Source organism: Lissotriton helveticus, chromosome 6, assembly GCF_964261635.1.
Source record: "Lissotriton helveticus chromosome 6, aLisHel1.1, whole genome shotgun sequence".
Lineage (NCBI taxonomy): Eukaryota > Metazoa > Chordata > Amphibia > Caudata > Salamandridae > Lissotriton > Lissotriton helveticus.
The window spans coordinates 933,133,054-933,158,951 of record NC_136067.1 but is presented as its reverse complement, the minus strand read 5'-3'; the positions used below and the strand labels follow the sequence as shown (position 1 = coordinate 933,158,951).

The 25,898-nt window shown below is 46.9% G+C and overlaps 1 protein-coding gene across 1 annotated transcript in view; it reads left to right on the top strand.

Annotated features, from left to right (window-relative positions):
• The window catches only part of ADSS2 (adenylosuccinate synthase 2), a 379,820-nt gene that overhangs the window by 194,823 nt on the left and 159,099 nt on the right, over nt 1-25,898 (top strand). The window contains exon 4 of the mRNA XM_078648576.1: nt 22,439-22,489. Within this exon, the coding sequence (XP_078504702.1) occupies nt 22,439-22,489 (51 nt within the window). The remainder of the gene's footprint in view (nt 1-22,438; nt 22,490-25,898) is intronic.

The window sequence follows — 25,898 nt, the reverse complement described above, 5'->3', positions numbered from 1 at the left end:
GGGGCGGAGCTCACACAGTGCCCACTAGTGGCGCTGCTAGGCCTCGTACACAACACTACGACCATACACAAAGTTTCTGGTGCTGAGTCTGCTCCTAGCCAAACGCCAGGTGGCATGTAGAGGGGGTCGGGACGTGCTCCCAAATTTAAGGCCTGGATATCGACCATGACAACGTGGCAAAACCAGCTACACACTTATGCGGAACAACCGCCACAAAAGTCCACCCAAAAGATGTCTGGGGACCCCTCACAACCTACCTTCTCAGGTGGCAAGAGAATGAGGCCGAGGGATCAGGGGAGGCCGAGAGTACACCCGCAGGAGATACCCAGACAGCTCACCAATCTTGCCGGGTCTCACCTTCACGCACACTGATGTAAATTGGGCATGGCTCACACGGACTGACTGTTTAGGGGGTTCCACCCCATACACTTGGATGGACTAGACCGATCGGAGGGTGTCTCTGAACCGGTACTCGGCACAGGCTTACCACAGCTGCACTGCATTGATGCGGCGCAAGCCACACCAGTACTGTATATTGCAGCACCTGTTGCACTGTTATTCTCTAGATTGATACCTGTAGTCATGAGACACCTTGGTACGATGCATGCACAAATTATGTGGGGGGAGGGGGGAAGTTGTTAATCACGTTTGAATTTTTGATTCCTCTTTTCTACGAATGTATATCAACATGTACGGGGAGGTGCCCTTCGCATATGTGCTTATCCGTCATTGTATTGGATGTCCTTATTGCACTGATGTACCGTACCTTCTTATCTACAATAAAGGTTTTGGAAACTTAAAAAAAAAAAGAGAGAGATCTCCACCAAACAAGGGTCTTTTCTCTTAACTATATGAAGTAAGTGCTTCTTTGTTTGGTGGAGATGTCTTTGTATTTCTTGGCATCAAGAACTACTCACCAAAATTGACAGGTAGTGCATGTTACGCTATGCATTATCTAGGCAAAAGGCAGGAAGACCTTTGCATACACCAGTGGAGTAGTGTGGCTCACTGGTTAGAGGCGGCAGACCCGGGAGCAGAAGTCGGCCCGGGACCAGGGTTCAATTCCCGACGCGGCAGGGTCGTGGACTTGGGTCAGCGGACTCAATAATTCTCGCTTCGGTGCTTACTCTAATCAGGGGTTCCACTCGGCAACTCTGGGCATTAGCTTGCCCAATCTCCACAACGGCCCCATCAATTCCGGGGATGCCTGGCTCCACCTTGGGGACTCCCAGCAGGGACCATCCCACAGGGAAAGCCAGGACGGGTTCCCAGAGTTATACAGCGCCAGGAAACCTACGGACGGGTAGCAGTGCGCTTTACAAGTTCAAATACATTTACATTTACATACTGCTAAGGTAGGCGGGCCATACGGCCAAAGCTTCCAAGTCATTTGCACGTTTGCATACTCCTAGTAATTTAAAGGAAGAACCATGGGCTCTGCTCTCAACAGGACAACAAAGAACCAACTCGTCAGTCACATACAGATTGCACTCCAATAGATCAACGATGTAGTCACCTCCACAAAGGTTTTTAGATTGTTTTTCATTAGGGAATTGCTGAGAAAACACTCTTGCTTTGCCTTTGCCTTTGCCAAGCCAAGGAGTTAGGATCATTTATCCTTTACAGAAGTGAAGCTTCAGCGAGAGCATCTGCCATGTTTATATTAGTTAGTGTCTCACATTGAGGTTTAATTTCTGTGAAATGAGCTTTGGGGCCAAAACAGTCCAGAAAACAATGGGGTGGTGGGGGATGCTCGTCCCCCTTCCCCTGACCTATTTTTCCCCTAGGGACCCCACCCCGTGGGGCCCAGACACAATTCAAAAGGGGGGGCTGCGCAGCCCGCTTCCCCGGGCCTAATTCGACCCTGGGGACACAATTCAATGTGGGAGGAGGGCTGCATGGCCCACCTTCCCAGGTTGATTTTGGCCCTGGAGACCTCAGGGCTCGGCCATATTTCAATGGGGAGGGGGCCCCCTTCCCGGGTTGCTTATGGGCTTGAGGGCTCCGTTCCCCGGGACCAGGCCATGTCTTATGGGTGCCTGGAGCCCACCCAGGGAACCCAGTGTGCAGAATCGGGACATGAGGTGGGAGGATATCAACCACAAATAAGTACTGTAGCTATAGACAAAAAAAGAGTTTGACTGTGTTCCTATGTAGGAAAACAAGTTGGAGTCCAATTTGGATGTCAGAGAATTACTGTCCAAGTTCAAAGGGAAGGGAATACCATTCTTATGGAAGAGGAAGCCTCACACATATTTGTGTCATGCTTCATCATCACCTCATTACAATCACAATTGCCAGTACTGATAATTATTCAAAAATTGATTTGTTCCAGAATGTATACTACATACACATCCGAAAGCTCATTAGTCGCTTTTATTTGAATTTTTCATTAGTCATATAACCCAAGGAGTTTTTTAATACATAATCAAAAGACAAAAAGAACAATTTACATCAACAATGATTTGGGGGACATGTATATCAATCATCACCCACTCAATCACTCATAAAATCATCATTCCACATGTTTACACATTCATACATCCTAATTTACATATATACACCACAACAATAGGAATCAACCTATGGAGTAGCAAACAGGCTGCCAAAAAGTCTAAACAATATTTAGTATTTGACGGATAACTCATCTATACACTCCATTAAACATTTGATTACGCGTTTCGAATCCCAACACTTGTAGGGATTCTCATCAGGACCTTAGAAATCTGAAACAATAAAAGAAACAAAAATGGTATCCTATCCTTCAGTAATACAGTACCAAGTGACAACCACTACTCTTAATTCACACCAATGGATGGTCAACGTGCGTATTCATCATCAGCAACTTCTCCCCACCCTGGTAGGACTATGCCACTAGGGCAGACTCGACCTCCTGGTATACTGAGACCAGGTGGGAGTTCTTAGCTCAAAAGCTACTGGAGAAAGACGGGATCCAGATGGTTGTATTAAAAATACCTTGTGGTTCCCTTGTGAATCCTCTTTATTAAATGGGGACTTTAGGTATATCTAAAAACTGAGGCGAGATGGTATTTTGAGGACAATGGTTCAAGCTTGCTCTCTATAGGCCGACATTCTTTTGCCTTACTGTGTAGCCCTAACAGGTCTGGGGCATTCTTCAGGGCAAGGATCCCTAAATACCTTAAGGCAGTCACATCGTGAGTTTTTGTGCTAAAAAAAAGTAGAATAAACCCATGTGAGTCCTACTCGAGTTGAGGTGTGGATCTATTAACCTATTGAGGAAGGTTAAAAATATGGGAACACTTGTTATGAGTTTCCCTGTACAATGCACACTTTAACGTGATAATTATATAATCCTGTTGTCACGGTCATAAAAAGTTACTACATCAACGCTTCCTGACTTTTCAGACGGAGGAGATTATCCCTTACCCTAGATTTGAGGAGCTGTTCAGCCCCGGCGGTCCCAGCCGGCTCCTCGCCGCCTGCCAGAGCCAGCATAGCTGTCGCACAAAGGGAGCTGCTGGAACTGCAGCTCCCTGCATGCAAGAGCAATAGTTTCATCTCTCTCTGCCCGCATGTCTGCCATGAGGCTCTCTCACAGAGGGTAAAGTGGTGGATTTTTAGTCATGAGAGCCTGACTAATCCGCACTACAACTGGAATAAGAAGGTACAGGAATTTCCCAACCATTGAATAGGGGGTGGTGTGGTAAGGGAAAGTGAAAAGACAGTGGCTTTCACGTGGAGCTTGGATAATTGGTGCTGCAGGAAATAATCATCAGAGAGGTAGTAAGTCTTTTTTATGAGCAAGATAACAGTGCCTTGTAAAGTACTTGGCAAGAACATGTTATGACTGCAATGTCCCTTATGAAGTAACAATGGAAAACATATATTACATATATATATAAATATAATATATATTACATATTTATATATTTTGCATGGTTCATTTTGCTGTGCTTTCTTTTAATTTTTCCACTGCGGCCATTGTCATTTCTTCATGTTGCTTGCATTGTGTTCTTAAGCAAAAGTCTCTTTAAAAATAACAAAAAACCTGGAGGGCCATCAGTCGAGTACTCTTTCCTTTGTTTTCCTCCGTCTCCTACACCGGACTCTGGTTGTTTGACTACATTGTTTGACTAAATGCTCTTTGATCAAGCACTTTAAGTAAAAGCATTTGAGAACTTTAACAAATAAGAAAGAACACTATTGTGTCTGTTACAGACGTTATACAAAAAGTGAGACTTCTAGGCTTTGTGAATGCTTGTTACATGCTCTGTACTGTAAATTGTAAGCAAAACCCAAAGGATGTGTTTGAAACACATTTAATGGCGTGCAATATTTTTAAACACATCGCAGCAGTTTAGCACTGATGTTAGGTACAAGTGGCACCCTCCCTCGATATACTTGATTTATCTGTTTCTAACACCGTCGACATGTGGAGGTTTGATGAAGACCCTACACTTCACGGCATTTGGCCTGCTAAACACCATCATTCTTCACGCTTGCTGTTGCCGGCAGGAACATTAGGTGGGTGAACCCGGATGTGACCGAAGCACCTGGTGTATAATCTCCTGCCTATGGCTTTTTCGGAACTTCCTTTCATCTCTCCTTTTTATTGTTTCAGAATGTTTTCTAGTGGCTGCTAAGTAACTGCACGATACCTAAATAAGTAGCAATTAAATGATAAAGAAATACGTGTTCAGCTTTGTCAAACTAGTCGGCAAATATTAATCGTGAAGTAGTAAACCAGAATAACGGGAATGAAAGTATTACAAAGAACAAACGACACACATTCAATAAGAGGCTTTAGTGGGGACAAAGATGACCAACTTCCACAGCGAGCGGTCACCGAGCGCACTGCGGGATGCCGTTTCCATAGCTGCGTAGGTCACGTGCGCTTCCATGACGGTGACGCAGAGGCGCCCTTGGCCCACGTTGGCCTTTGAAGGTGCGTAGTGGGTTACAGTGCTGCTTGTTCCTGCTGTGTTTGAAAGGGCAGTGCGCCATAAACAATTATTCATGAAGTTACATCACAGGCAGTGAAGGGTTGTATTGCTCCAGAGTTCAGATTTTTTTTTATCACCCTGAGGGTGAGGGCAAAAATGAAGAGCCCTATAGAGACCCGTCTCAGCACCTGCCTTTAAGAACTGCTGGTGCTGAGCCCCGGCTGGACCCGGCCCACTTTAAGGGCTGCACTGTAATGTTGGTGATATTAATAATAAGCAGGACGCTGGTAGTAGGTTCACTAATTATTTATTATGTTAATTACAGAATGTGTAGAGGAGCGCCGGCCGGCAACCTCCGGTCCTTTCTATTCCCGGCGCGCTGAACTGGATGCGCGCGCATCCCTCCAACATGGCCGCCGCACGTCACCTACGTGACGTGCGTAGACTAGAACGCACACTACATATCTCCCCTTTTTCCCAAACTTAGCTGAGTCACTTACAGTTCAGTGTCCAACTCGAAATCTCGAAATCTGGAAGGTCTTACCACCTGCCTTCCACTCCTCGTTATCCTGATCGGGTTCTCCATGGTCTCTTGGTTGTGCCTTTCATGGCCTTCTGCTCCTTCACTCATCGCTCCGCCTTCATTCATGCTTCTCTCCGATATGTCCATTCCTGTTCCTTGACTCCCATTCTCTTCATCTTCTCTTTCCGTCCCAGCTCCTACTCCATCTTGTTGCTCACCAGTACCTTGTCTCCTCTCTTCGTTCGAATCATCGGTGTCTTCCCCTTCAGTTCCATGTTGCTCCCAGCCCAAAACTTTATTGCACCTGGCCATGCGGTCCTGGGACCACACATTCCCGTCACTCAGCAGGGCCGCTCGATCGTACACTTCCACCACTTGCATCGGTTTGCTGTACTTGCTGTCTCCTTTCTTCTGTAGAGTGGCCAACTTCACTCGCACCCACTCTCCTACTTCCAGGCTGGTCCTTCTAACGTTTCTTCGTTTATTGTAATGATTGCTGTAAATTGTCTCTGCTCTTTCCAGGTTGGCCCGCACCATCGCGGGGGACCATTCACTGGTGACGATCTTTTCCTTCCAGATCCTGTTGTCATGCGTGAATGGTTCGCGCCCCCTCAGGATTTGGAATGGGCTATACCCCGTGCCAGTGGGGGTTATTCTGTAGGCCCACACCATGTTCTCCAGTGCCTTCTCCCAATTTTGTTCACTTGATATGGCGGCTTGTATAGCTCCCATCACTACCCTGTTAAATCGCTCCACTAGGCCGTTACCAGCCGGATGGTATATTGCCGTGTGTTTGACCGTGATGCCATTTCTTTGCATGAATTTGTTCCACCTATCCGACGTGAATTGGGGCCCATTGTCACTCAAGATCGATTTGGGTATTCCTTCCCTAGTGAAGGTCTCTGACAGGAACTTTATGATGTTCTCCGTGTCCATGGATTCGTCCACTCTCAACTCCGGCCACTTTGAATATCGGTCCATGAGTACGCACACATACTTCTGTGTGCCTTGGTCATCTAGGACAGGTCCCAAAATGTCCACTGATAGTTCTTCCCACGGGTTGGAAGGAAGGTCGAATTTCCCTATCGCTGGCCTCAGAGGTTTTAAAGTCTTGTCTGCCCGTTGACATTGTGGACATTCCCTGACATGCCTCTCGGCCCTTATGTCCATGCCGGGCCACCAGTAGTTCTGTTTTGCTCTCGCCTTGAGTTTTCCTATTCCCAGGTGTCCCTCATGTAACAGATCCAAGAGTTTTGACGTAAGGTTCCTTGGGGGGATCACCTTGTCTCCTCTGTAGACGAATACCCCCTTGTCTCCTACCGACAGTTCTTCCCGCACTTCGTAGTACGGTTTGAGGCTCGCCTTCACGTTCCTTTTATCTGGCCATCCTTGTACAATGTGCACCTTTACTTCCTTCAAGTCGGTGTCCTCCTCATATGACTCTGTCCATTCTTGTTGGCTGATTAATCTCTCTTGGTCTTCTATGAGGGCTACCAACTCTCCCCCGTCTGCAGGGTCTTCTTCTCCAGACTCCATGGCGGATGATCTACTCAGGTAATCCGCTACTCGGTTCCGGTTCCCAGGAATATACTCCACGTCATACCTGAACTCGAGTAGTTTTAGGGACATTTTGGATATCCTGGGGGTGGCACTGGCGTGTCCACTCGATGTTAGCACCTTCACTAATGGCTTGTGATCTGTTTTGAGTAGGAAACGTGTTCCCCACAGAAACTGCCGGAATCTCGTCATGGCCCATACCACCGCCAACATCTCCTTCTCGATCACGCTGTATTTCCTCTCTGTGTCCGTCAATGCTCTGGATGCAAAACTTATTGTCTCCATTTCCCCTCTTTCTCTGGTTTGCATGAGTACAGCGCCCAGGCCCTTGTCACTGGCGTCAGTCGTCAGTACGGTGGTGCCTTGTGGATCGTAACCCTTGAGAGGAACTGCTCCTATGACATCCTTTTTGATAGTCTCGAACTCTGCTTGGGCTTCTGGTGTCCACTGGAACACAGTGCTTTCCCTGGTTAGCAGCCTCATGTTGTGGGTCTTAGAGGCGAAGTGTACCACGAATTTGCTGTAGTACTCCGCCATCCCCAAGAACGACCTGACCTCTTCCTTGTTCCTGGGGGGCGGTGCATCCGCGATGGCCTTCACGTTTTCAGACTTGGGTGTAACACCTTGTTGTCCGATCTCATGTCCTAGGTATGTTACCGATTGTAGGCCCAACCGGCACTTTGTCCACTCCGCTGTAAGGCCCGTGTTCTCCAGTGTTTGTAACACATTCCTCAGCTTGAGATCATGGTCCTGTCTGTCACGCCCCATCACCAGGATGTCGTCCTGGAAATACTGGACGTCCTTGCAGTCCCTGAATAGTTGGTGCATCATTTTCTGGAAAACTGCGGCCGCCGAGGCCAGCCCAAATGGCATACGACAGAACTGGTAGCACCCAAACGGGGTGATGAAGGATGTGAGACTTTTACTGTCCGGGTGGAGTGCTATTTGGTGATAGGCCGATGTCAAGTCAATGGTGGAGTACCACCTTACTCCTCTGGTCTTTGCCAACATTTCTTCGATTCTGGGGAGGGGAAATTTCTCCACCACAATATTCTTATTCAGTTCTCTCAGGTCCACACAGAGCCGGACCTTCCCATTTGGCTTCATTACGACCACTAAGGGCGCCAACCATTCTGCACATGTTATGGGTTCTATTATTCCCTTCTTCTCTAACTCTTGGAGCTCTTTCTGGACCGCGTCTCTCACCGCGATCGGTACATTCCTCACCTTGTGAGCTACCGGGGTGGCCCCTTCCTTGAGCACAATCTTGTGTTGGAATTTTTCCATTCGTCCTACCGTGCCTCCAAACACTTTTGGGTAGTTCTCCTTCCACTTGTTCAGGTCCGGCCATTCCTCTTGCTCCGTGAGCAATATTTGTTCTTCGCCTCCTGGATCCAGCTTTATTCCTAGGTCGCCCTGGTCTAGCCATCCTAGGACGGAGGGTCCTTTCTCTGCAATGTACAGCTTGCACCATGCTGATCGGCCTCTGAATTCGAACAACAGGCGTCGGAACCCCACCATTGGAATGCGGTCGCCATTGTAAGTGACGGGCCGAATGTCTAATTTCTCCAACTCTGGGCCCAAGTGGGGTTTGAACGTTTCTTCCCACACTGCACGTTGGATAATGGTGAATGGGGATCCGGTGTCTGCCACCACCGTGATGGTGATCCCGCCCATTGACATGTCTAGTATGGGTTTTGTGGATTTCTTCCCTTCTACACTCAGTACTTGGTCGTAAATGCATAGAACGGTAACCACCTCTTCCTCTGCGATCTCCTCCAGGTCTTCTTCGCCTTGATCGACGCATTTCACCATTCCCTTGGGATGTTTCTTCCTACACACCTTCTCATAGTGGCCTAAGATGCCACAGTGTAGGCACTTAGCTCTGAACGCTGGACATCTTCTATCGCGTGCGTCATGGGACCAACTGCCGCATCTGTAGCACGATTTCTTGCTGTCATTGCCTGTTTGCTTTCCTTGCCATCTGTTTGTCCCTTTGGCTGCTGTGTCTTTGCCTCTCTGGTCCTTGCGGTGGTCATCCTCTTGTATCCTGTTAACCATCATTGGGGTGGCTACGTCTTTCTTGGTTGCGTCGGCGCACCTCCTTGCGAGTTCTGCCCTCTTTACAATGACCATTACATCCTTGAGCGTAGTGTCGCCGCTTGCCCATAGTTTGTCTTGGACATTTGAGCTCGTTGTATGCATCACAATCTGATCCTTTATGAATTCATCTTCCCACAGTGCATATTTACACGGGGCAGCTAACTTCCTCAAAGCCGCCACGTATTCTTCTATGTTTTCACCAGCCCGTTGTTTCCTCTGCTGGAAGTTAAACCTGTCCACTGACACACATATAGTGGGGCGATACCGTTCATCCAGATCTTCCAACGCATGGGCATATACATCCTTATCGGAGTCTTCTCTCTTTTTGGGCACCAGACTTTTGTAAATCCTGAGACCCTCCGGTCCCAGGTTCAGTAACAGTATACGTTTCTTTCTCTGGGGGGTGAATGTTTCTTCATTCTCGTCCTCCATGACCCCTATGAAATTATCAATGTATTCTTTCCAGTCCTCCCATTTCATCAGGGGGTCCCCAGGTTTCGGTAGAAATTGCACTGGTGCAATTGCATAGCCTGCTGGCGTGCTCATTCTCACCTCCTTGCTCGCTGTCGCTTTGCCGTCCTTGCTGGTGGGACTCCCCGGGGTGCTGTCCTTCACTTCCGTTATGGTGTCCTCCTGGGGACTCTTATAGCTGGTCCCCACCTCCTCTTCCTTGGTAGCCAGCGCTGTACCTCCCAATCGCTGTGACGTGGGATGGTCTGTGCAGTGGGCCGTCTACTTTGGGGCGTAGTGCTGCCTCTCCGGCCTCAGCGCTGCCCTCTCCGGCCTCTGCGCCGCCTCTCGGGTGGCCTTGGCTCTGCCACGCTCCTCTGACTTCCTGTACCAGTGGGCTCCGCCACATCCCATATGCCACTGGCTAGCTGGGCCACGTGGGGCAGTTCTGCGCTGTGCCTGGGCTGCTGGAGGGGCTGCCTACCCTGCTGCTGCCCTCGTGGGGGACCGTGTAATCTCCCTTCTGCAATCGTCGGCTGGAGCCTCCCGACCTCGTCGCCACTGTAATGTTGGTGATATTAATAATAAGCAGGACGCTGGTAGTAGGTTCACTAATTATTTATTATGTTAATTACAGAATGTGTAGAGGAGCGCCGGCCGGCAACCTCCGGTCCTTTCTATTCCCGGCGCGCTGAACTGGATGCGCGCGCATCCCTCCAACATGGCCGCCGCACGTCACCTACGTGACGTGCGTAGACTAGAACGCACACTACATGCACGTCTCTCAGACTGTGTATTGTCAAGCAGAGGCGCAATTCGGGGGGGGGGGCTGAACCTTTAATCAGTAGATAGAGTGGAGCTGCAGGGAGGGGTGAAACAACAGCAAGGCCTAATTACCATTCAAATGGTCTTTTAAAGACCTGTGAAACGTTCAGGTCTGGCTGTGTGTGCCCGGGATCTGTCCCATCCCGGGATGCCACACACGGGGGGGGGGGGTTGCGCCTGATGTCAGGTGTCTGTGCGCCTGGGTGCCTTTGCTTTGTTGGTCTGCGCATATAGAGATAGCTGTAACTGAATAGTTTGTTGCTGTCTGGATTCTGTTTTTTGTAACTTTATTCATCATTTTCATATTTGCATAACAGCTGCGTCTGCCTTCATGTATATATTTGTGCCGTGGATGATGATACATGTCTGGTTAGTGGTGTCCGCTTCACCGAGGGTATTCAGACTCTTCCAGGACTAGGTTTTTAACATCCAAATCATTTGTACCGGTGATTTTGACTTATTAACTAATTGGAAGCAAAAACAAGAGTAGATTGAGTGAAGTGCCACACTAGTATATTAAATTCAACCCGACTGGCTTAATCAGGGTTTGTTATCTTTGCATGTGGCTTAGTAACGCAGCGCGTGCGTTTCACTGAGCCGAGCAAAGTGAAGAAACATGTTGAAATAAGATCGGTCGTTTGCTGCCCTCTTGTGGCAACAGTAAAGACGTACTACATGATACCCGACGTTTATAACAAGTTAAGTACATTTAGGCATATTTTGCCTTAGTCAATAAAAAAAATAACTTAATGCTTTTATACTACAAGAATGATGGACTCCTCGTGGATCATATTAGCATTTAAAATAAAGTATTTTTGTGTCACTTCATTTTAATCACTTACAATCTACAAGGCTCGTTTGTACATGCATCAAACAACTTTTCCTGCCCAATTATAAAACAAGCATTTACAATGCAATAGGTCTCGCAGCATTAAAGTTTGAGTTATTGGCATTGTGTATGACAATGCCAATAGTTATAACTATTGCAAATGTGACACCTATAGCATTTGTAACGCAATGTGTTGCACTTACGTGACTTAGATTTATTGATATTAACAATAATAATGGCTGTTAATATTTTTAATAATTAATACTTAAATAAAAGTTATTGCAATTGAGTCGGTGGAAAGGTGAAGTGGGTGGTGTCCCCGAGTGATGTTTTGGTGTAAATGACAATGCCTTAACAATGTCTTCACTGGGGCTTAATGCAGCGTGCCTTCACACATAAGAGGCAGTATTTGTTTTTTCAGTAATGAACCATTACCTCAGAAGCTACTGCGGTTTCTGTGCACACCTTAGGGACAGGGAGCTCGAACCAGGGCCTACTGCAGCTTACCCAACTCCTGACAATGGCCCAGACACCCCTCCCTCTGCACTTCCTCATTCCCCTGCAGCCACTAACTTCTCTGCCAATTGGGGTACACCAGAGTCGCCGTTCTTTGGCTTTCTGTTTTCAAAGTAGTCAGACAGACTGTCATCACCAGTTCTGGTGTACTATCGCCAGCTCTGCCCGGCCCGTTCCTTTGGTACTCTGCCCGGCCACTCCCGGTATATTAGTGCCCGCTCTGACCGCACTGTGCCGGTCCGGGCTTACCTTACCTTACGTCAGAATCCACAGTCCAAAGAACTCTCTCTGTGTCCCCAAGTAGCCCGGCTCGCTGTCTTGACAACTTGCACCCACTAACACGGCGTCACGGCGTGGTTGAAACATTTCCCAGAGCAACCGGCTCATGCCAGGGAGCAACTGCTGCCTTTAACCACGTGATGCGCGTGCACTGACTAAAACGAAACCAGTGGTGGCGGGGCGGGCCATAGCAAAGCAACTTCCACGCACAGCAGAGAGCCCGAGGGAACACTAACCCAAAACACACAGCATTAGTTTCAAATCGCAGTGTCGGAGGGGTGGTCGCTAAGCCTCACCTAGCAGTCTCTGGGCAGCTGAGACCTCTGGTGGCTGCGGTCTTCTCTCTGGGCTCCGGCAGAGGTCGGCTCCTTGTTTTGGCCGCGGGTGTGGTGAAGCAGCTGTCAGCCTGCGGGTGTCCCCAGCCCTCGTGGCCCGCTATTTGCTGGTCCGCCCGCTCTGGAGTCTGTTGTTCGTCCTCCTCCCCGGGCGGGCGCTGCACCGGGGGCGGGGCCTGGCGGCGGAGTCCCGCCCTACACGGACTCCAAGGAAAGCCGGTCCTAACGCTGCTGCCGCTGCGGGCCCCGACGATGAGAGAACCCTGAACCGCAACTCCCCCCGCTCCGCTCCCCACCCCGCGCATAATTAGAACAAGCACGGAACTGCACCACAGAGGAGCCGGCGCGCGGACCAGAGGAGTGGGGGCAAGGGAGCGAGAAGACACGCTGAGATGAGGTAGGAGATGTGTGTGTGTAAGCGCCGGGGGTTCTGTGTGTGCGTGTGTATATGCTCGGCGGGGGGGGCTGTATGTGTGTGTATGCGCGGCGGGGGGGGGTTGGGCTGTATGTGTGTTGTGAAGAGCCTGCCGGAATCAGAGCGCGTGTTTATGCGCGCAACCTGATCCGATTCCGGCAGGTTGCGTGCGCGTAACAGCCTCTTGTCCGCTCTGCCTAGTCCTTGAAAGCAAAAAAGCCTGAAACGATTACAAAAGACTCGCTCTGCGACAGCAGGGGCTTTCGCCCCTGCAATCGCAGGCGCGAGGCCTAAAAAGGGGGTTAAATACTCTCTTCCCCTCCTAAATCTTTCTGCAGTGCTGATGCAAGATATGTCCACAGTATGAGAAAGACAGGATAGTATTGTGGCAGGGCCTGGGCACCATCATGCCAAAGATGCCCACAGCACATTTTGTCGGGGTGCAGGCTCTGGGGACACTCAGCCGGGGACAAAAGGAATGTTGAGGGGGCACTAAGGGGTCCTAAATAAATTGACACCATACAGTATGAATGCTAGTAGGACCGGAAGTCCCGAGCGACTCCCATCCTTTCATTTATAGCCTTCTGGCCACGCCTGGCCAGAAGGTGCTACAATGTGTGCATATGGTTCCGGGGCCCAGCCGAGACCCTCGGAACACTAGAGCGCTACATCCCTTCCCAAGTTAGTCTTTTAACCACAACCAGATTGATGACCATTAACAGGCAAAGTCCGCCAGCTTCTGGTTGGGTCTTGGATTAGGTCGGAGATCATATCGCTGCCTTCCTCTTGCTGGTGTTCGTGCAGTATTTAGTCGGGGAGGAGATTGCGATGGTGGCACAGTTGCGTCAGTGAGTGATTCTGTGTGGGCATGCTCTTCCCCACTTACAGTGGGCTCGCCCGCCAGTGGTTCATCAGCTCGCTCTTCACACCCGGAGTCAGATGGAATTTGTTTAAACCATGAGACATTACGTGTCACCTCCTCTCCATTTCTCTGCATTGTTATTACCGTTCCTTTTGTGTTCTTGATTGTCCAGGATTCAGCCTCATATGGAGTGCGGAACTTCACGCCTGGTCGTCTGGCTCGGATTAGTACGGTGTCTCCTGGTGCGAGCTCTCGTTCCTGAGCTCTCCGCTTCCTGCTGGCCTTGTCGTTGTTCCGCCTCCTTCTTTCTTGGGTGTCCTCTGGGGAGTATGTTTCCGGTCTCCACTCTTCAGCCATCGGAAGTAAGTCCTTCAAGCAAGCATGAGCTACCATGGTGACCTTTGAGTGGTGCTGTGGGGCGTACTTCGATATTCTCCGAGAAAACGGTGGAGCGCACTCTCACGGTCGGTGCCTTCCACTGCGGCCATCCTCAGGACCTTGTTAATTGTTCGCATGAACCTTTCGACCTCGCCATTGGCCTGTGGCCATTGCGGCGTGATGCGATGATGCTTCACTCCCAATCCCCGCAGGAACTCCTTGAAGTCACTCCCTTGAAATGGGGGTCCGTTGTCGGTCTTGAGAATCTGCGGGATTCCAAACATAGCAAAGACTTAGTCCAGGATCGGTTGAATGCTCATGAAGCTAGTGAATGCAGCCACCTCCACAATGGGGTATTTTGTGTAACTGTCTGAGCACTACCGTCACTTTCCCGTCGGGGAAGCTGCCAAAGTCTAGGCTGACCCATGACCATGGGGCTGTCGCAGGGTCTTCTGTGATCACAGGTGCTGGCACTTCAGGGGCACTGGTCAGTTGGCATGCCCGGCAATTCTGCACCACTTTATCGACGTCACTCTTTAGATCAGGAAACCACACCTTCTCGCGCATTCTGGCCTTCATGCGTCGGGTGCCTTGATGTCCTGAGTGGGCCAGCAACGTCGCTTGCTCCTGTAATGTCAGAGGTATAACGATTCGGTGCCCTCTCAATATTAGACCATTCTCCGCCCTGCTGAGTTCATTGTGTACCTTCCAAATTTTCCCCAGCCGGGATCGATCTACCTCACTCCAGTCCTGGGTGTTTCATAGGAATCCATCCCAGGATCCTGCTTGAATTGCTTCAACGACTCTTCGAACAACTATGTCATTGGAGTATTGACTCACTATCGTCGGTGCTGATAATGCTTGGGGACACGACCCTTGGGCTATCATGTTTATTGACTCTTCTATTTGGGCATCTTGTTCGTTTTCTGTCACCGCTCCTGCAGCCGGGTGTCGAGACAAGAAATCAGCCGGGTTCTTCGCCCCGGGTCTATAGACGAGGTCCATCTGATATTATTGTATTTGAATTGCCCATCGTTCAATTCGAGGCGGTGGGTGAGGCGCGGTTCCCTTGAACAGCGGTATTAGTGGTTGGTGACCATTCGGAATGGGCTTCCGGTGATGTATAAGTGGAAGTGACCGCAAGCCCATTTGACAGCTAAAACTTCTCTTTCTATCTGGGAGTATCTTGCCTCAGTTGCGGTAAGTGCTTTGCTGGCAAATGCTAGAGGGGCCCACACCCCTGGTTCTGTCTCATGGGTCAGTAGTGCGCCCAGACCAACCGGGCTGGCATCCACTAGTATCTCCGTTCGTTTCGAGGTATCAAAGTACGCCATGGTGGTTCCGTCTAGTAGGGCGTCTTTGATTTTATTGAGCCCAGGAAGCTTCTTACTTCAGACGCTGTCATCGGAGCAGGTGCATGCTTGATGGCTTGAGACTTCCGGGGGTCTACCCTGACTCCTTCAGCATCTAACACGTATCCAAAGAATTCTATGGATTTCTGGAAGAACTTGCATTTATCCTTGTGCAGGGTCACTCCATATTCTGCTAGCCTTTTGAGGGTTGCTCTCAACCTGCGATGATCTTCCTCTCTTGTTTTAGAGTGTATTAAGAGGTCATCGCTGACGTTGAGCACTCCTTGTAGGCCTGACAGTATCTCTTTGATGGTGTTCTGGAATATTTCAGCGGCTGAAGATATTCCGAATTTTAGTCGCTTGTAGCGTCTGAGGCCTAGGTGGGTCGAGAACGTGGTGATGTACCTACTCTCTTCTGCCAACCTCAACTGGTGGTAGCCAGCGTTCAGATCTAGTTTTGAAAACCACTGGGCTCCGTTAAGGTCAGCTAAAATGTCATCTACTGTCGGTGTGATGTCTCTTTTGATTGCTTCGTTAGGCATTCGCATATCAATGCAAATCCTTATTTTCCCAGGTTGTCGTGGCTTCTCCGCTATCACCATAGGTGACACCCACGGTGTTGGGCCAGTCACTTTTTCAATGACTCCTTGTTTCTCTAGCTGGCGAGTTCTTGCTCAACGGCTGCTCGCAGATGGAATGGGATTCTCCTGTGTCTTAGCGCAATTGGCTGGATGGCTTTGTCATTATGGAGTCTCACAGGTGGCCTCTTGATTGTTCCTAGGCCCTCAAAGAGCGATGGGAAGAGTTGCAGAATGTCTTCGGTTTGTAGGCTCTTCACCGCATTGGCGAACGCGATGAGGTTTAGGTCTTCCGCAGTATGACTCCCGACCAGGAGATCAGCTTCTTTGTCTACGACATGGAACGTCGCCGTTACTTCCTGTTCTTCGGACTTGACCTGTACTACCATCTTCCCACGCAGAGAGAGCGGTTCTTGGCTTCCATACGTCAACATCCAGACTTTTGATGGTGTTAGTTGCGGTCTCGGGTTGAGTGCTTTGTAGTGCTGTATCCCCATCACATTAACGGTGGCGCCTGTGTCTATTACTCCCGTTACTGATGACCCGTCGATTTGAATTTGGCATTGTTGCGGCCTCCGCCGTCTCTTCGGTTCACTTGTGAAGGATACAAAGTAACACTCATCGTCCTCTTCTGTCGAGGAGTCGTCTAGGCGGTCGTATCGCCGATGCTGGGGCTTGGCTGATCGGGGTGACTGGGCGTCATCTAATGCCAACTGCCTCACGGCTCCTGACAACGTCTTCTTCCTGGATTGAGTTCTTCCGCGGAATCCACCTCTGCAGACGCTGGCGAAGTGGTTCGGTATTCCACACTTCGAGCAAGTCTTCCCTCGAGCGGGACAACCCTCTGGGCCGTGTTCTTCACGTCCGCAATAACCACATAACGATTGTCGTGGGGTCTTTGTCGGCCATCGCCCACTTCGGCCAGGGTTACGGACGGCATCTACTCTCTCTGTCTTCACTGTCGCTCCTGTGTCTGCGTTGGGGTTAAGGGCGGCCTCCATTGCCGACGATCTGACATCTGATAATTCATGCGACACCGCAAGTAATAATATTTCTTCTAGCGTGATGCGGGGTTGACGCAGTATCAGCATCCTCAGCGGTTTGTTGTGGCATCCCTGTATCAGCTGCGCGGTGACTTCCTTCGTTTGGTCTTCTTCCGGGCACGTGCTGATCAGCTCTCTCAATCGTGCGTGGAAGGCGTCCATTGTCTTTCCTTCCCTTTGTCTCGATTGCCTGAATTTGAAACGCTCATAATGGCGGTTGAGCTGTGGGTCGAAGTGCGCATTCAACGCTCGTACTGCGGCATCATAATCATCCGTTTCTCCTGTATTCGGGAGATGAGCGAAAAGCTTGTAGATTTCATCGACATCAAAATGTAGCAGCAGCGATCTTTTGACTTCGTTGTCTTTTTCCCTGGTGGCTACGAAATAGTTATTCAGCCGTCCTAGCCATACTGCCCACCTCGGGGCTGCTGTTGCTGGATTGATGAGCTCGCTAAAAGGGGGTAGCGCTTGTATCTGCGAGTGCGCTGATTGCTGTACCTGGGGTCCTGCTTGCTGTACCGGGGGTGGTCCCGCTAGGGGTAGGGCTTGTTGTTGCCCTTCTGCTGCAGCATTCAGTGGATTTCCTGCTTGTTGTCCTGCCGCGGCTGCATTTGGTGGGTTTGACATGGTGGTGGTCACTTCCGGTTCGCAGACGCCAGGGTAGCGAGGGCGATTCGGCCCCAGCGAGTGTGAACACACGTACCCGTGTGTTTATGTAAGGAAACTTCCTGACCTCCAGGATTTGGAACAGGGATTATTTCAAAACTGATATACAGACTACTGGCGTCCACGATAACAATTGATCTACTAGCGGAGCACATTTTATACCGCTATCTTCACAATACTAAGTTACCCTGCCGGGTCGGAATTAACACCGGACGTGGGCCTTAATACTAAGGATTCAGGCATTGAGCCCTGAAGAGTTGTAGCATCTGTGAATGTACAGACCTGCAACGAAACACGTGTCGGCTGGCTGTGAATTGTCTATGACCTGATGACCTAATAAAAGGAGATTTATAAGAAACTACAAGATACGACGCTGGACATATTTTCTACTAATTACATTGTTATATCAATTACTATATTTAAATTGAGTGCGCAGGAGTTTTTGTTCATTGTTCTAGATGTGTTTGCTGAACATTTAAATTGAGGGGTTATTTGGGTCTCCCCTCCCTGCTAGCACCATAACTCTTGAACTTCTAAATTACTTTGACGCTAATACTGCCTGAGCGCTCTAAATTCCCGTTTACTTAAAACCCTTTTTCTGTTGTGTTTAATGCTGGTTTGTTGCCTTTGTTTTTTGGTCAGTGCTCGTCTCCTTCTCTGATTCTGCTGTTTAATGCACGTATTTCTGATGCTGCTGCCTTCAACGTGCTCCTATTCCTGTGTGATCGCTTGGTTGGACCAATGCTTGTTTGTGTGGTGATTGATTGGGCCAATGCTTGTTTATTTGGTTGGCTCAAAGCTTGTTTAAATTGTCCCTTTTCTTTATTGTTCTCTTTTGTGCACTGTTGATTGTTTTCCTTGTGTGCGGCTCTCGCACACACACGCTTCTGGGCTCTTCCTTGGCCCTGCCGGTCTCTGCCTCGCATTGCGGTGGAGGCCTTCACACGCGTCTCTGACGCTGGGGGCTGGTCTCGTGTCTACTGCGCATGTGCGTGCTTCGTCTTCGGCCAATTGGGCCTCTCCAACGCTGGGCCAGCTTTTCACCCGCGTCTCCTGCCTCCGCACTTGCCGGTCCCTCATGCAGCTCTTGCTCACGCTGCTTACCGGCTTTGGCCTTCGAGACCACGGGCTCCGTAAAGGGTCACCAGCCGGCTTCGATTGTTCTGCGGCCACGCTGCAGGCTGCTCCGGTGCCTCGGTGAGATTCTTCTTTTCCTTCGGGGGTATCGCTATGGGCATCCCACCCTCGTCGCCAGTGTCCGGGTGCAGGCTCTGGGGTCACTCAGCCGGGGCCAAAAGGAATGTTTAGGGGGCACTATGGGGTTCTAAATAAATTGACACCACACAGTATGAATGCTAGTCGGACCGGAAGTCCCGAGCGACTCCCGTCCTTTTATAGCCTTCTGGCCACGCCTGGCCAGAAGGTGCTACAATGTGTGCATATGGTTCCGGGGCTCAGCCGAGACCCTCGGAACACTAGAGTGCTACACATTTGGCATGACCACCATTCTACCAGGTCTTGCGTCACCATGCCCAGTATGCTTAAAATATGTCTGTGCCTGTATCTTGGCAGTGGTGGGCCCCTTCATTCCTAAAAAGGCTCCTGTTTGTGGGGTTAAATATGGAAAGGAAATGCTGCAGGTAGCCCTGAGATACAAAGTTGAGGTTAGGTTGTCACCGGGGAGGGTCACTGCCTGACCAGAGGGCGACTGCAAGCGCACGTGTATGCATATACACACATGCGTGACCCACACCTGACAAATAAGCTACCTCCACCCCCCCTTCACGCACAAGTTTAGATATTATTCTTTTTCCTCCACTCCCATGGTGCTTAAGAGTCCCTTTCTGCTTTACCTGCCTGCACTAAACAACTACAGCTACCACCAGCGGCAGCCTCCCCTTAAAATATTCTAACTTTGCTGGTTTACATAGTTTCAATAATTTAATGGCAGCAACCGCTCCCCAGTCCCCGGGGGACTTCCCAGTTGCTCAGCTCAGTGATTTATTCTCTCTGACATTGCTTAAAGTAGTGTTCTTGCAAGATCCTGCATATATGTATCAGTAGGTGGATGTAAAACCAGGGTTTTGAAGACAACTGATGGTTTATGGTAATATTCTTCTTTGTATTCAATCTTAAGTAATGAGTGTGTTTAGCGGGATGTCCTTCACTGCTAAATGAAACCTGGCAAATCTTATTTCGCGTTGCTTGAGTATCTTGATTACAGATTCCTGCCCGTTTAAAAAAAACAGTTTGTCTTCCATAAATGTGTAATTAATAAAGTGTGTAAAGTGAATCTGAGCAGCAACATGAGTTTGTACTTAATAAGACTTCTCATTGGTTCTCTGGTTCAGGGACGGTGGTTTATTGGAGTCAGTTATTTCAATAGAAACTGAAAACATACATTTTGAAAATTCTTTCACACCCTAGAGTGCAAGCCTCATTAAACGATAACATTTGTTCCTCTCCTTTAATTGGTGAAACACAACTGGTCTGATTGCAGTATAATAGTTTCCCTGCTCAGATGCTGGCTTCCTAAGAATGCCAATCAAATCCGGATCCGGGTGTACAAGTCTCACTGTTTGTCAAAGTACCAAAATGTGAGCCATCTTGTTAAAGTAATCAAGAAAAAAATTTGTGAAAGGCCAGAAAGTACCTCACGTAAGCAACATCAAAGGAGCTGCTGGTGGGTACTCCGCAGCTTGCTCAAGTTTTCATCAGTGGCAACTTTTATGACGGTGAAAACAAAGAAAGTAAATAGGTGTCAAGATAAAGCTCAAGTTGAAAGGTACTGACACCTCAGTAAGTATGATGTGTTGTGTTGATGATACTTAATAAAAAGCTTAAGAAAAAAAAAAGAAAATGCTCACGAGGTGAAGAAAGAAACAGAAATTATATGTGAGAGAATGCGCAAACAAGTGCTAGTGTCATTCGATGCCCCATGAACCTCATAGTGAAAAAAGAGCACAATTTGCTTCTGCAAGCTGAGAGTGCAATCCGACCTGCCCTGAGATAGCGGTCGACGAGCGGCGATTGTGACTATTTACAGGGGTTGTGTGGCTAAAAAGGGGGAACAGTCCCCAGGAGGTGTGTTGCCGGTATGAATCCAGATAGCAACCACCTGGTTAAGCTTGAAGTACCAGTGAGGTGAAGACTGGTCCCTGAAGCGCTGACTAAATTGTCGCAAGGTACTGGCAATGAAACATGTTGGCCTTTCCTAAATGAAATAGTCTGGAGCATACAGTTCGTTTTAATCTGAGTGTGCTCGCAGCACCCAATAAAGTACATATATGTGCGAGCGAGTTACAACTCATTTTAGCTTGGAGAAGCAAATTGTGCTCTTTTTTCACTACGGGGTCCTGTGGGCATAACAGTACACTAGCAGCACTTGTTTGTGCATTCCCTTGCATATCATTTCTGTTTCTTTCTTCACCTCTTGAGCATTATCTTGACACCTATTTACTTTCTTTTTTCACGGGCATGGATGTTACCAATGATAAAAACGTGAGCAAACTGGTGAGTACCAACCAGCAGCTACCTTGGTAATGCTTACGTGAGGTTCTATCTGACCTTGCACACATTTTTTTCTTGATTACTTTAACAAGATGGCTCACATTTTGATAGTTTGACAAACAGGGAGACTTGTTCACCCGGATCCGGATTTGATTGGAATTCTTGGGAAGCCAGCATCTGAGCAGGGATACTGTTATGCTGCTCGCAGGATCTTCGGATCTTGGTGGTTGTTTTAAGTGCAATCAGGTCTTCTATATATTGTGACTTAATAGAGTGGAGGGCGACCTGATTGTTTATTCCCTCTGTTGCTTCTTATTGTGTTTGAAATGCAACTGGTGCCAATTTTCACGCAGAATCTTGTGCAAGGTCCAATTGTATGCAAGTTAGATGATATAACAAGCCAGCATTTCCAATGCAATAGGTCTCGCAATTGCAAGATTTTGAGCTATTGGCTTTGTAAATGACAATACCTTTTATTTGTGTTTAAAAAAAACTGCAATCATAAAAGGCATTATCATTCACAATACTAATATGTCAAAGTTTCTAAAATGCGAGACCTGTTGCATTGCAAATGGTTTTTGTTTACAAGTGCCTCATTCGGTGCTTTCCCGTTAATAGAAGCCAGACCCCTTTCTTTAGACGAGCCGTGTCTAAAGTAAGGTGCGAGGCTGCCATTAAAGTGAAAGCGCAGTATGGGTATGGGGCGCTTTTACCAAAAGAATAATTTGTTTGTCAAGTTGGCAAACAAATGCTTTTTTTTTGTAAAAGCTTTTTTTTGTAAAAGCACGCATACCACGCTGAATAGTGCAGGAAAGCATGTAGTGCCTGTAGTAGGAGAAACACAATAAAGAAAATAGTGCTTGCAGACTAAAAAAGACGTACTGTCTAACAACCAAAGTAAAAGGGCCAGACCTCATGGGAGGTTACAAATGAAGACAAGGCGGTACTAAGGAGGCACTAACAAGCCTAATAACAAATCAGAAGCCAGTATTTATGAAGGACAATGACACAGCCAATGACAGATATGGGCAAAGAGTGGGCGGGCTTCAGGTCCGTACTCCAATACTGCGTGGCTCGCAGAGCAGCGCATGCGCTGCCCAGACTCGACATAAAAATGGTATATTTTGACAGTCATAACTTAGCAGTGTTAAGGCCGCATTTTCCTCTCCATCATTTATTACCTGTACCCTCATGCACACTTTTAGGAATGTTGGAGTGTGGCCTCGTAGGGAAAACTAATGAATTATGAATGTGTGCTGTAATAAAACATTTTACTCTTCATGCCATTTTAGGTCTGGAAGGTTGGGAGAAGAGGCTAATAATTTCGGACAGAGCCCATATTGGTAAGTTTGTTTTTTCAATAAATATTATACTTGTGCATTTACATTTTGCCTCATGGAAATTGTTTGGTTTGTTATTGGAAGTGGTTTGTTTCTTCTGGACACATGTTGGTGTCCTTTCCTGTTAACCCAGAAGTATGTGCGAAATATGTTAGACAAATGTAGCGCCTTCAAAACGAGCATAACTTACTTCCACATCTTAAATAGAAAAGGCTTTCCTGTTATATTGAGCCTTAAATGTTGGGACTTCATAAATGTGTGCAGTTTTGGGGGTAGTTAGTGTGAAAAGGCTATTTTCTTCAAACTACAGCTACCAGTATTTACACATCATGGATAAATTGTTCATGAAACAATGGACAGTCATGAGAGCCGGCGGATTTGCCACGTAATTAGTTTTTGTTTGCCACGTAATTTAGATAACTTTGCCCCATAATGTGCTTCTCCTTGCCACATGATCCTTGAAGCCCTGACAATGCTAAAGCTTCACAGAGCGGTTTTGGGCTGTCATTATTATGATCAAATCCATAAGCTACAGAGGCTCATGAAATATTATCTATTTTAGACAGTTCTCTGTGAAATGTTGTATACTAATACATTTATACAATAAAGACACCCGAACATAGATGTATCCTTTTTTTTTTTTAAAATATCTTTATTTGCATCAAATGGACACATGAGAAAAATAAAAACAAAAAATCATCATTTACAAAATTAATCGATTTCTGTAGCAGCGAAAAATAAACATTAGATATTCCATAAGTACTAAACATGAAAGAGGTCATACAGAAAGAAGAAAAAAAAGAGAAAAAAAGAAAAGAATGTCACATACTATAGAAAAACACTTCAGAAAATGACAGGTGCTATTATTAAGCCATAAACAAACCCGATATTCTGTCAACTTTGAGTTTAGCTTGTATACCCCTTAAAGCAGCAAGTGCAACCTCCATATTGTATGTTTCCTTAGCTAGGTTCCACCATTCCATAACCGTAGGTGCATTTTTTTGAATCCAAGCTCTAGCAATAGTAAGTCTTGCACAGGTAATTAAGATATTCAACAGATCCCTAAATGCGATACCCCCACAAATACCCACCAATACATCAGTGGGTGATAATATGATATTTTGACCAAGTCTATCAGAAACCACCTTAATTATACCATCCCAATAATCTTTAAGATAAGAGCAAGAAAAGAACATGTGGACAATATCAGCACCGCTCAGATCACATTTAGAACATTTCGTACGATCCCCAAAGTTGTTATTCGTTGTCCATTTAAGAATTCTCTCGGGAGTGTGGTATAACTGACAAATAGTTTGAAACATTTGCAGTTTTAAGCTAGAAGATTGAACTGCCAGATTTAAACTTTTAAAAGATGAAGGAACTAGGTCAGATGGTAGAGTCAAAGCCAATTTTTTATTCCATTTCTCAGTTAACTTAACTACATCATTAGTGTTAAAGCCAAAAAGAATCTTATATCCCATGCTAATCATAGATTTGTCGACCTCTCTGTAGAGACAGTCCCAAAGCGAAGAATCTACTACCATTGTCAGTTCTAATTTCTTCACTAAGTAGTCCTTGATCTGATAATATTTAAACCTAGCCAGTTCAGGTAGATTATAGCATAGTTTCATTTTTTCAAATGACATAAATCCCTGATGATCATATACATCTCCCAAGAGTCTGATACCAGAATCTGAAAATATTAGGCAAGAGGTATCATGAAAAATTAAAGGGAAGCCCGGATTGCCCCACAAAGGAGTTTTACTGTGTAGGTGTGAAACATTACACTTGGCCATAATAGATCGCCAGATTTTGACGGTATCTCGTACCGTCTTGAATTTTACCCTTTTGAAATAGTTAGGGTCATTTAGCCTGTAAAGAAACATGTTAACATCCTGTCCAAGTAAAAATTTATGAAAGTAAAAACATTTATCATTAACTATTAAACTACGAAGACGAATCAGGAAAGACGACCAATAATAAAGCTTAAAGTCCGGGAGAGCCAATCCACCTTGATTAAAGGGAAATTTAAGTAAAGATACAGCACGTCGGGCTTTTTTATACCCCCATATAAAACTACTAATATTCCCTTCTAATCTAGAAAAGTAAGAGTTATTGACCCGTAAGGGAATCGCTCGGAATAAATATAAGTACTTGGGCAGGATTTTCATTTTAATTAAATGTATTCGACCGATAATACTGAGTGGCAATTTATGTCATTTCTTAAATTGCATAGCAGTCTCTTTTAACAATGATTCATAATTTAATGCTACAATGGAATCAATATTCGAGGAAATTTTGATGCCCAAATAAGTTGCAACACCACATATGCCTGTGATGGGGGAAGGCGAGTGATAATTCATAACAATTTGCGTTTTAGTAGTGTTAAGTCTATAACCAGAAACTAGACCATATTTACCAGCTTCAATTAAAATACCCTTCATTGCTTGAGGGACATCAGAGGAAAAAACTGCAATATCATCCGCATACACAGTGATATCAAGTTTATTTAGGCCGTTGAAAAAAGGACAAATTAAAGCCTGGCGTTGCAGTGCGATTAAGAAGGGTTCTATACCTAAAGCAAAGAGCAGGGGTGATAAAGGACACCCCTGTCTTGTCCCCTCTTAATTGGGAATATAGGAGAGCATTTTCCCATATAAGATACCTTACCCATAGGGGTATCATAAAGCGATCGAATCCATCTCAGAATTTGACCTTTAATGCCAAATGCTTGTAAGACCACCCACAAAAAATCCCACCCCACTCGGTCGAATGCTTTTTCTGCATCCAGTAAAATCATCCCGAGTGGGGCGGATTGGATCCGTGCAGCATCAAAAGCAGAAATGGCCATATTAATATGCGCTGTAGTGTCTCTTTTTGGAATGAATCCATGTTGTTGACAAGAAACAAGCTGAGACATTACTGGCGCCAACCTCCTAGCTAATATTTTGGCGAAGATTTTAGCATCGCAATTGATGAGCGAAATTGGCCTGTAGGATCCTCTCTCTTGTGGAGGTTTACCCTTTTTTTTTAAAAAAATACTTTGAGTCAAATTCCAAGTTTTGGGAGCTTGTTGCCCATTGCCGATGGCGCGGATCACATTGGTCAATAAAGGTATCAATTCCTCCGTGCAGCATTTATATAATTCCAAAGGGATAGAATCCTCCCCTACAGCTTTACCAGGTGCTAGGGAGTTAATAGCATCCTTAATTTCTGTGGCTGTAATATCTACCGCTAATTGTATAGATTGTTCTGGCACTAGCTTTTTAACCATATTTAACTCTATATAATTCTTAATACTATCATCCGAAATTGCATTTTCGGTTGTATATAAATTGTGATAAAAAGAAGCAAATTGTTGTAGTATTGATTTAGAATCACAGAATAGTTGATTATTATCCCCTTTAATCTC